The sequence below is a fragment of the Oncorhynchus mykiss genome, chromosome 5, assembly GCF_013265735.2.
Source record: "Oncorhynchus mykiss isolate Arlee chromosome 5, USDA_OmykA_1.1, whole genome shotgun sequence".
NCBI lineage: Eukaryota > Metazoa > Chordata > Actinopteri > Salmoniformes > Salmonidae > Oncorhynchus > Oncorhynchus mykiss.
The window spans coordinates 85,649,898-85,662,754 of NC_048569.1; the positions used below are offsets into that span (position 1 = coordinate 85,649,898).

Consider the following 12,857-nt stretch of genomic DNA (forward strand, 5'->3'; position numbering starts at 1 on the left):
GTATGGGATCTTTATTTTTTTAATTTAATCTTTATTTAACCAGGTAGGCCAGTTGAGAACAAGTTCTCATTTACAACTGTGACCTGGCCAAGATAATGCCAAGCAGTGTGACACAAACAACAACACAGAGTTACACATGGGATAAACAAATGTGCAGTCAATAACACAATAGAAAAGTATATGTACAGTGTGTGCAAATGAGTTAAGATTAGGGAGGTAAAGGCAATAAATAGGCCATAGTGGCGAAGTAATTACAATTTAGCAATTTACACTGGAGTAATATACAGTTGAAGTCGGAAGTTTACATACACTTAGGTTGGAGTCATTAAAACTCCTTTTTCAACCACTCCACACATTTCTTGTTAACAAACTATAGTTTTGGCAAGTCGGTTAGGACATCTACTTTGTGCATGACACAAATAATTTTTCCAACAATTGTTTACAGACAGATTATTTCACTTATAATTCACTGTATCACAATTCCAGTGGGTCAGAAGTTTACATACACTAAGTTGACTGTGCCTTTAAACAACTTGGAAAATTACAGAAAATGATGTCATGGCTTTAGAAGCTTCTGATAGGCTAATTGACATCATTTGAGTCAATTGGAGGTGTACCTGTGGATATATTTCAAGGCCTACCTTCAAACGCAGTGCCTCTTTGCTTGACATCATGGGAAAATCAAAAGAAATCAGCCAAGACCTGAGAAAAACATTGTAGACCTCCACAAGTCTGGTTCATTCTTGGGAGCAATTTCTAAACGCCTGAAGATACCACGTTCATCTGTACAACAATAGTACACAAGTATAAACACCATGGGACCACGTAGCCGTCATACCGCTCAGGAAGGAGCCGCGTTCTGTCTCCTAGAGATGAACGTACTTTGGTGCGAAAAGTGCCAATCAATCCCAGAACAACAGCAAAGGACCTTGCGAAGATGCTGGAGGAAACTGGTACAAAAGTATCTATATCCACAGTAAAACAGGTCCTATATCAACATAACCTGAAAGGCCGCTCTGCAAGGAAGAAGCCACTGCTCCAAAACCGCCATAAAAAAGCCAGACTACGGTTTGCAACTGCACATGGGGACAAAGATCGTACTTTTTGGAGAAATGTCCTCTGGTTTGGTGAAACAAAAATATAACTGTTTGGCCATAATGACCATTGGTATGTTTGGTGGAAAAAGGGAGATGCTTGCAAGCCGAAGAACACCATCCCAACCATGAAGCTAGCGGGCTGGGGCGAGAAGATGGTTCTTCGGCGACATCGTAACAGAAAAGCCTGTTGAGACCACATCGAGCGATCACGTCGGTAGTCCAGTCATGATGGATCGGCGGGGCTCCGTGTCGACAATGAAGGGTCCAGGCCAATTGGAAAAATAGGTATTGTAGCCCTAGAATTAGCTGGTATATGTGCCTAGCTCAAGGCTAGCTGGTGCTTGCTTCGGCACAGAAGCATTACCTAACAGTAGCCACTCGTTTGCAGCTAGCTAGCTGCGATGATCCAGAGTAATGATCCGGTGTAATGATCCAGAGCGGCAGGATTCCGGTCAATGATGTGTTTACATGGTGCGTTTATATTTTTGTTCAGTGTAATACCTCTCTGTGAGGCTTCTGCATCAAACACCACACACTCAACTCACAGAGTAACGGGTACATGTGGAAGGGTATATATACACACACACACACACACACACACACACACACACTCAACTCACAGAGTAATGGGTACACGTGGAGGGGTATGTATACACACACAACTCACAGAGTAACGGGTACATGTGGAGGGGTATGTATACACACACAACTCACAGAGTAATGGGTACATGTGGAGGGGTATGTATACACACACAACTCACAACTAACAGAGTAAAGGGTACACGTGGAGGGGTATGTATACACACACAACTCACAGAGTAACGGGTACATGTGGAGGGGTATGTATACACACACAACTCACAACTAACAGAGTAACGGGTACACGTGGAGGGGTATGTATACACACACACACAACTAACAGAGTAATGTGTACATGTGGAGGGGTATGTATACACACACAACTCACAGAGTAACGGGTACATGTGGAGGGGTATGTATACACACACACACACTCACAGAGTAATGGGTACATGTGGAGGGGTATGTATACACACACAACTCACAACTAACAGAGTAACGTGTACATGTGGAGGGGTATGTATACACACACACACACACACACACTCACAGAGTAATGGGTACATGTGGAGGGGTATGTATACACACACAACTCACAACTAACAGAGTAACGTGTACATGTGGAGGGGTATGTATACACACACACACACACTCAACTCACAGAGTAACGGGTACACGTGGAGGGGTATGTATACACACACACACACACACACACACAACTAACAGAGTAACGTGTACATGTGGAGGGGTATGTATACACACACACACACACGCTCAACTCACAGAGTAACGGGTACACGTGGAGGGGTATGTATACATGTATTCAGGGTCTGAGGTTGAAAATTATCCAGCTGGCAAAAACCGGCACTTTTACTGAAACGTTGAATAATATGCACTGTCCCCGTAAAAATATAAATAAACTCAAACATACATAAACGAACGCACACAACTGAACTATAGAACATAAATACTTGAAAGCACCACATCGCACACAGTGCAGTACTGGAATACCCACAGACACATTTATACAGAGGAAGTTGACAGATAGGTGAGGAAAGAGAGAGGTAGTCGTACCTGCAACAATGCGAAACCAGCCAGTACACAGCTCTTCAGCCATCTACAGCAATCTCCATGGAGCAGGTCGCATATCTGTAGGTCCACAGGCGGATGGAAGGACGAATGGATTAAAAGAGAACTGTAGGGAGAAGAGAGATGTCAAGGAGTCTGTGAGGAGAGAAAGAAAGAGAGGGACCAGTCGTATTAGAGGAGTGATGACGACGGTGAGTACCCTGGCTGAGAGGACACACACACACATAAACACTGAAGGACCTGTGGAGAATGGTAATGTAATGTTCTGTAGAAGTGCTGTCTGGGCCACTCTGTCAGTCAGTGGAGGTACCCCTTCCACTCCCACCCACTGCCCCCCCCCCCATACACAAACAACCTGAGTGTACCTGACCTGTATACAACACACCAACTTCTCTGTGCACTGCAAACTGGTCCAATGACACTAACCCCTTTCACCCTGGAAGAAAGAGGGAAAATTAGAAGGAGAGGAAGGAGAGACGAAGAAGAGATACAGGAGAGAGGAAGAGGAGCAACAGGAAAGAAGAAGAGCGATAAAAGGTGAGAACAGGGGAAATGTGAAGTGAAGAAATGACCTGAAATAGGATAAAAGAGCAACTGAACGTAATAAGCAACTTCTCCTTTTGAAATGTGACTATGAGGCATCGATATGAGTCAGAAACATTTCTTCTAGTGTCATAATTGACTATATAATGTAAATAGAATATTTTTTGTCATAAAGTCAATCCCGTCCAAAACACAAATTCACAAGATAATTAAGGGAAAGAAATATGTAAGGGAATAAAATGTCACCGTAATAGTTTTCCTTGGGTTGGGTGTATTTAAATCCAGCCCACATTACCGAAGTAATCATAAATTCAGAGAGCAGCTGCACATGACTGGATCATAACGCCCATAGTTAATTTAGTTTGATATTGGATATCCCTATGGGCAAGTTAGACCATCAGTAAATTACAAAATGTAATAGCTCCACATTTCAATGACTTAAAACCTCAAACCAACTATAAATTGTAAAAATGTATAATAAATATTGAAAGCATTTAATGAGACAACTAAAAGGTGTGCAACATGTAAATATTGTCCCATTTACATTATGTAATTTATTTAGAGTCCCTAACTAGCCCCATAGATCACTCCGGCCTGCTGAAGCTAATTGGCTATATAAATTGGCTAGCTTGCTAGCTAGTCTCGGCTACTTTCCAGACACAAGACCTGGTTAGACTGTTCCAAGTTATCTAAAAGGGTGAGTGACTAACTTTGTAATGTTTTGGCTGAGTGAAAGTACAAACGCTTCCCACATTCGAACACGCACGCACACACAAACACACACACACACACACATTAAAGGACACCTCAAAAACACAAATCTCATTATGTCACATTTCCTAATAAGGACAATTGAAACCAAGGCTAAATCAGGAAGTTCAGCCCTCTTTAACAGTCTTTCATATATGCAGAAAATAAAACTGTACCATAAAAAGGATGTAAAGATAAACTTTCTGCTGCAGAGACATTGGTGCCTTATGCTGCCCTCTGCTGGTTGTATTGTAACAGTGCATCTCTCACCCTCCCTCTCATAACACTGGCCTTGTAAACTCATCACTCTGATTATAACACTTGGCAGAAGTGTTGAGATGTATTTTAAATGCCACTGTTATGCAACGGTCAACCACCCTTAGATGTCAGGGGTCAATTAATGTTAAATAGAGGTCTAAAACAGGTCAAATTACCTACCACATCAAAATGCAATTTAATCCTAATGGCAGAAACAAATAATATAATAGATTGTACAATATCAGCGGCTAATACATTTTATTTTTCTGACGTCTTAGACTGCATGACTGTAACGACAGACAGACAAATTAAAATGCATCAAGAAATGAAAAACCAAATAGGACACAGTTGTTCTAAGCCTAGAATATCCAGTTGAAGTGGGACACTGCCCGTCTCAGCAGGCCTGATCTGATAGAGTCTCCATCAAACCAGTATAGCTGTGATTGGATTATGAGTCCTGATGGCCCTACATCTATTACACACTTATAATTCATATATAAAACATGACAGCTGGCTGGGTCAACTGACTCTCAAAATGCTGAATGACCTATCCTTACAGTCATGCATCGCCCACTCAGCTCTCGAGCAGTGAGAATGATGTCATTGATATCAGTATATCAGAGCGGAGCCTGCTTCTGCACTGTCATCTCATCTCAATGAATCTCCCTTTCCTCCACCACTTTCAGCCGAGCTCGACAGCTTGCCCTCGATATTTACATCTGAAGTAGGTTTAACTCATGAGAAAGTAGTTCTTAATTGGCAGCTATTTCTTCCACAGGATTGACACTGGAACATGGTGGGGGGATTTTCCATTTCAAATGCAGGAGAATTGGAAAAAAAATAGGCTTCCAAGGCATATCCCTCATCCTCTCCCTCTCTCACTCCCTTTGTCTCTTTCTCTCTTTGACCTACTTTTACCCCCTTTTTCTATCAATCTGCAGCAGCAGAGTGCAGTCTTGCACTTGGCATGTCTTTCCTCCATCAATCCCCTCTGGATCCCTTCAAATCCCTTGTTGACAACAACAGCAGCAGTGTTTACCATAGCTGCGGGAAGTGGGGTTGCTGCAGCATTTAAAAAAAATAACGTTTGGGGTCACTTAGAAATGTCCTTGTTTTTGAAAGAAAAAAACATTTTTTTGTCCATTAAAATGATATCAAATTGATCAGAAATACAGTGTAGACATTGTTAATGTTGTAAATTACTATTGTAGCTGGAAACAGCTGATTTTGAATGGAATATCTACATAGGAATACAGAGGCCCATTATCAGCAACCACTCCTGTGTTCCAATGGCACATTGTGTTAGCTAATCCAAGTTTATCATTAGAAAACCTTTACAATCATTAGAAAACTTTTGCAATTATGTTAGCACAGATGAAAACTGTCGTTCTGATTAAAGAAGCAATAAAACTGGCCTTCTTTAGACTAGTTGAGTATCTGGAGCATCAGCATTTGTGGGTTTGATTACAGGCTCAAAATGGCCAGAAACAAAGATCTTTCTTCTGAAACTCGTCAGTCTATTCTTATTCTGAGAAATGATGGCTATTCCATGCGAGAAATTGCCAAGAAACTGAGGATCTCGTACAACTCTGTGCACTTCTCCCTTCACAGAACAGCGCAAACAGGCTCTAACCAGAATAGAAAGAGGAGTGGGAGCCCCGGTGCACAACTGAGCAATAGGACAAGTACATTAGAGTGTCTAGTTTGAGAAACAGATGCCTCACAAGTCCTCAGCTGGCAGTTTCATTAAATAGTATCTGCAAAACACCAGTCTCAATGCCAACAGTGAAGAGGCACCTCTGGGATGCTGGCCTTCTAGGCAGAGTTGCAAAGAAAAAGTCATATCTCAGACTGGCCAATAAAAATAAAAGATTCAGATGGGCAAAGGAACACAGATACTTGACAGAGGAACCCTGCCTAGAAGGCCAGCATTCCGGAATCACCTCTTCACTGTTGACTTGAGACTCGTGTTTGCGGGTAATTTTTAATGAAGCTGCTAGTTGAGGAAAAAAAAGAAAATGGTGCCGTCTGGTGTGTTTAATATAAGGAATTTGAAATGATGTATACTTATACTTTCAATACTAAAGTATATTTTATCAATTACATTTACTTTTGATACTTAAGTATATTTAAAACCAAATACCTTTACTCAAGTAGGATTTTACTGGTGACTTTCACTTTTACTTGAGTCATTTTCTATTAAGGTATGACATTTGGGTACTTTTTCCTCCACTGCGTATTGTATTCAGCCAATCAGGTTGCAGCAGTCTGTTGTTTCCACTTGGCTGAATGTGGGGCACAACACCAGGATTGGAATTCACATAGGACTTGCAGTATGTTGCCTGACAAAAACAACAACAAAAAAGAACTGGGCAATGTTTATATGGCTCCATTTCAAACAGCCACATTTTTCCCCCCAATGTAAGCTCCATTTGCATGTTATATTGCCATTGCTTGCCGCAACCAAGCAAGAACATTCAACTTTGACCTTTTTGTTGCAATCGTTGTCATGGTAACCTGATGCGAGAGCAAGTTCTAAAGCCGACAGAAATGCACTGCTTTCATGACAACGATTGTAAGTTAGCAGGTCGCCATACTTGTAAATAATTTGTTAGTAATGACCTTGTAATGTGTTCATTTTCCTATTACGGTGAATAAAAAGTTGTCTACAGTTAAACTGAACGTTGTCAGATATGTTCTGATAATTATATTAGGTGGCTAGCCAGTTAGCTAGCTAACAAGCTAACGTTTGCAACAAATCAAAACATTGTCTAGAGAGAGTTGTTTTTAACGTAAACTCACCCCATTCCGTACAAATGTGCGCAACCGCAACATTCAAACGAGGCTACAAAGAAAACTACGTTTTTCACGTTCTGACCATCGTTCGTGTGTGTTTTCCTTGTTTTAGTGTTGGTCAGGACGTGAGCTGGGTGGGCATTCTATGTTGTGTGTCTGGTTTGTCTATTTCTATGTTTGGCCTGATATGGTTCTCAATCAGAGGCAGGTGTTAGTCATTGTCTCTGATTGGGAACCATATTTAGGTAGCCTGTTTGGTGTTGGGTTTTTGTGGGTGATTGTTCGTGTCTCTGTGTTTGCACCAGATAGGGCTGTTTTAGGTTTTCACGTTTCTTGTTTTGTAGATTCTTGTACTTTCATCTTTATTAAAGATGCACAAAACTAACCACGCTGCATTTTGGTCCGCCTCTCTTTCCCCAGAAGAAAACCGTTACACTCAATCTGTAAACTTGATCCAATTATTGACAATGGCATTCTGAGAGGGGGAGGAAGATTAAGCAAAGCTGCTATGCCTACGGAACTAAAGAATCCTATGATCCTGCCCAAAGACTCCTACATCTCCAGACTGATCTTACTCCACATCCATGAGCAGGTTGGCCTCTCACATGCTTTCTAGACTTCGCCAGCAATATTGGATACCGTGTGCCAACTCCTTAGCAAGGAAGATCCTTAAGAGCTGTGTCTTCTGCAGGCGGATGCAAGCTAGAGCTGGAGAACAGAAGATGGCCGCCCTTCCGCAAGATCGGGTGTCACCTGATTTTCCACCTTTCACCCAAGTGGGAATAGATTACTTCGGCCCCATAGAGCTAAAAGCGAGGCCGCGTTCATGTGAAGCGGTATGGTGTGATCTTTATTTGCCTTCTGAGTCGAGCTGTCCATCTAGAAGTTAGTTAGTTATCTAGATACTGATTCCTGCATCAATGCCCTGTGCAGGTTCATCTGTCGAAGGGGCCCAGTAACAAGTATCAGAACAGACAATGGCACCAACTTTGTTGGAACACACAGAGAGCTAGGAGAAGCTCAAAGAGCTGGATCACAACAACATTCAAAATGAATTACTGAAGGAAGGAGTGACATGGTCATTCAAACCTCCCTCTGGAGCCCACCATGGGGGGATATGGGAGGTGGGTGATCTGACTGGTGAAAAATATCCTCTATTCAGTCCTTAAAGAACAAGTACTGGATGATGAGGCTTTGCAGACTGCCTTGTGTGAAGTTGAGGCGATTATGAACGTCAGACCAATCACAACTGTAACAAATGACCATAATGATCTAGATCCCCTGACTCCGAACCATCTGCTTCATCTCAAAGCAAAGCCAGTCCTGCCACCAGGACTATTCCAGAGAAGTGACCTATACTCGCAAAGGAGATGTGAGCAAGTACAATATTTCACTGACCTCTTCTGGAAGAGATGGATCAGGGAGTATCTTCCACTTATGCAGGAGCGGAACAAGTGGAAAAAAACGAAGAGAAACTTCAGTCCTGGTGACCTTGGTCATCGTCGATGACACCGCCCCAAGGAACTCTTGAACTCTTGGCTAATGGGGCGTATGGTGGAGTCGTTGCCAGGGGCCAAAGGTCTTGTCCGGAGAGTCATGGTTAAGACTAAGACCAATATTTTACAGAGACCTATCAATAAACTCTGTCTGCTCCTTGAGGCGACGGAGTGACACAAACACACACACACAGTGCTCCATCTTAGAATCACTTGCACCTCTGATTCGTTGATGTCGTACTCTTACATTCTTTGTCATAGTCATACATTTTTGGACGTCAAACTCTTGACATTTTTGGAAGTTGAACACCTTTACACTTCAACTCAGACTGAGATCTATGGACTATTTTCCTATATGGCACCTTGTATATTTGTATATAGCTATGAACTGTAATAGTGCTCTGGTATAGAATGTTTTGTGTATTGGCTCTACGTTTGAATATTAAGTAATTGTTGTGCATTCAGTGCAGTCAATTAGGGGCCTGTACGTTAGAGCCGATTTGGACATATTTGTATAAAAGACTGAACATACCGAGCTCCATGTACATTTGTGTAAATATATGAAATATTAATGTACATGATGAAATATTAGGTACGTACCTTTGATTTATATTTACCTGATTGAGATATATTCATTTGTTAGTGTAACTCAGTTTTTGCCCCCCCCCCCCCCCCCCCTTGCCCATTCATTGTACTGTGTTTAAGTGTGTTAGGATAAAGGCAGGACAGACATACAGACATACAAACAGGTCATATTATGTATTTTCCATATCAAGTAATCTATGCTTTAAGTTGATTGGAGAATCATGTTTGTGTTAGATATAAGAAGAATAAAACATTTTTGTTGCACCATATTCCTGGATCTCATTGAATATTTGGCCGTTGGGAAACCTTGAGTGTGGACTGTATGCGTACGAAACAACCCCGCTTCAGGCTTGGGCAGTGGCTATGTTAAAAAGGAAAGGAAGCCACTACAACTCCTGAACAGCTAATCAAATGGCTACCCGGTGTCAAGGTGTGCATACTGGTAGCAACATCAGGTGCAGGAGAGCAGAGAGTTGTGAACAGGTGCACACTTTCTTTACGCAGGAGCAAACAGCAGATGAACGCAGCTGCGTCAAACCTCCAGCACAAATAGGCAAAAGTGCAAAGTGCAAAACAGTCACAAATGCTAAATGTTTACAAAGAAACATACTACATGGAATAGCCACGGTACAATGAAAACCAGCCTGGCGCGTCACATAAAACACGAAACACGAAACAATTTCACACAAAGACATGGAGAGGAACAGAGGAATAAATACATGCAGTGTGATTAGGGAATGTAAACCAGGTGTGCAGTGAACAAGACAAAACAAATGGAACAATAGAAAACGGAGCGACGATGGCTAGAAAGCAGGTGACGTCGACCACCAAACGCTGCCCAAACAAGGAGAGGAGCCGAAGTCATGACACCCGGACTATGCATTGTGTCATGACGTTGGCCTGGGGGGTAGATTTATGACAGTCATAAATACCTCTTCCCCCCTTTTTCCTCTCTCTACCCTACTGAGGTTACATTTGCAAAACCCTTGGTTAACATAGAGATTCTGGGAACATCAGAAGGTGGTGGGAAATCAACTATATTCTGGCAATCCGATCAATTGAACATATGCGTTGGTACTTAATGAATATGACGTCAGTTCGGTTGTCATCTGAGACATTCTCATCAATGATAAGATGACATAAACTCTACAGTGGAAAGTCTACACATCAGAGTTATCGGATTCACATGGAATTGTTGTTCAATTTAAATGTTTGAATATGAAATTATTTGTGATGGGATGAAATGTGATTTTAGAGATTTGGGTTTTCATAAGATAGGGCTGCTCAATCAGTGGCCCGCCCCTGTGAAGGGACATGGGCTATAAAACTTTTCAAACACGCTCTCCTCTCCCTTCCTATATAATCCCTTGATGACAATATAACTTCCTGTTCCGAGGACTTGAGGACAACGGTCCTATGTCAGAATGGTTCAGATAATAACTACAGAAGGAAGCCAACATCAGTGTGAGCTTTGGTTGCGAATGGTATGAACTTTGAACTCTTATTCACTACAGAAGTGATACCTCCTAGCCTTTGAGTTAGCAACAGCAGATGCAAACGAGGGTTAGGAAGGAACAGACAGGGTATCCCGTCTATCAACCAACGACGTTACTACAACGTATCCAATTGACAACCAGAGACATTCTTCAAAGGACTCGGTTGGGCAACACGGCCTTCCATCTACCACCAACCTACCGAAGCGCAGCTCAGAGTAAATATTTATTGCATTTTCCTTTTCCAAATGGGCGGTAATTTAGAATGCATAAGATACTGTATTTACGATGGCACAGCTTCTTCCCTTTGTTCCTCAGTCTTCCCGCTCTTTCACTCAAACCCAGCCCCTTTTCTTTTGTGTATCAAGCTGTCATATCTGTTCCACCCGCTAGGGACGTTTTCCTTTATGACGTAATTTGTAATCAAGTTATGATTTAATTATGTATATGTGTAATTCTGTGTGATTAGTTATGTATTTAGTAAATAAATAATTAAACCCAATTTTGTATTACTGATTCAAATTGTTAGCCAGGGTTCGTGCAGATAACCAAGAATTTACAACTTTCAGATGAGACTGAATTAAGATGACGATTAATATTGACTGATATTGATGTAAAATATTACTAGGTCTTTAAGTGTTTATTCAGAAGATAACAGCTCTATAAATATTATTTTGTGGTGCCCGACTCTAGTTAATTACATTTACATGATTAGCTCAATCAGGTAATATTAATTACGGAGAAATTATTTTATAGAATAGCATGTCATATCACTTAATCCGGCATAGCCAAAGACACAACAATTGTGTACATATAGCCTGACTAACCGGTGCACCCGCACATTGACTCTGTACCGATACCACCTGTATATAGCCACGCTACTGTTATTTTTGACAATTTATGTTTTATTTCTTTACTTATCTATTGTTTACCTAATACCTATTTTTTACTTAAAAACTGCACTGTTGGTTAAGGGCTTGTGACCCACAGTTTAACACACACACACACAAACACACAGACACACAGAAACACAGAAACAGACACACACCGAGTGGAAAAGATGAGTTCATCACCAGTGTGTGTGATGCCCCGCTGGTCTGGTCTGGACTAAAGCCTGAACTAACGAGGTGGTCAACAACAACCCAATGTGTTCCTCTTACTCAGAAGCAATTAGCATGTCCACAGGAGCTAGGGCTGTATAAACACACAGCAATACTCAGTCCACTATCACACCCCATCTATAAACATGATTATACAACACACTAACTGCTCTGATGTGCCAGTTCCCCCAATCCCCTAGGACTAGGCTGACTGGGATTTCAAAATGGAGTCAGAGTGTAGACCATCTCTTAGAGACTTTCAAAGGAGTTTAGAAAGTTCCAAAAATATGGATGTAATGTCTCTTTGTGGTGCTAGAGAGAGTGTGATGTTTTTCAACCTTAGCAGGCCATCACCACCAGGCTAAAAGTAGAAAGCTACAACAGCTCTAAGCATAATGAAATCATAAAGGACATGGTGTTCCAGGAAAGATCCATCAACGATCCTTACTTTCATACCCATATTAATCTCTTCCTCTCCTCTATCAGTCTCTCGTTCTGACTGGCCACCCACGAGGATGCTAATATGGGTTATGCGTATGCAGTGACGTATTCAGCAGCCTAGAAACCTAATGTAGGCCGTGGGCTCTTCCTCCTCCCAACCCGGGACTATTTTGTCCTGGTTCCCTTCTAGGCTCTGTTGTCTGGTCTCCATGGGGATACGGAGTCCTAGAATGCCTAGGTTAACTGGTTTCTATACTGGTTCTATAATAGCTGGGTACAATGTTGTGGGATTTGGTGTACGGTACTCTGCAACATTGTTTTCTGCTGTGTTGCAAGGTGCAGTTGTGCTTATGTTGTTCTGTGATGTTGTTATGTGGTTCTATGCTATGCTGCTGTTATTTTGTTCTGTGCTGTTTTGTTGTTATGTGGTTCTATGTTGTTGTTTTGTTGTTCTGTTTTATGTTGTTGTTCTATGTTGTTGTTATGTGGTTCTGTGCTGTTTTGTTGTTATGTTGTTCTGTGCTGTTTTGTTGCTATGTTGTTCTGTGCTGTTTTGTTGTTATGTGGTTCTATGTTGTTGCTATGTGGTTCTGTGCTGTTGTTATGTGGTTCTATGTTGTTGTTATGTGG

At 41.6% G+C, this 12,857-nt stretch overlaps 1 protein-coding gene and 1 long non-coding RNA gene across 2 annotated transcripts in view; one reads left to right on the forward strand and one right to left on the reverse strand.

The window, feature by feature from the left end:
• The window catches only part of sgip1a (SH3GL interacting endocytic adaptor 1a), a 121,108-nt gene extending 118,208 nt beyond the window's left edge, over positions 1-2,900 (reverse strand). Inside the window, exon 1 of the mRNA XM_036978612.1 lies at positions 2,751-2,900. Within this exon, the coding sequence (XP_036834507.1) occupies positions 2,751-2,793 (43 nt within the window). The 5' untranslated portion in view covers positions 2,794-2,900. The remainder of the gene's footprint in view (positions 1-2,750) is intronic.
• Positions 2,901-6,832: 3,932 nt separating this feature from the next.
• On the forward strand, positions 6,833-9,011 carry LOC118964678. The gene is made up of 2 exons (XR_005051882.1): positions 6,833-6,891; positions 7,533-9,011. It is a non-coding gene; the product is annotated as an uncharacterized LOC118964678 (long non-coding RNA).
• Positions 9,012-12,857: the final 3,846 nt, after the last annotated feature.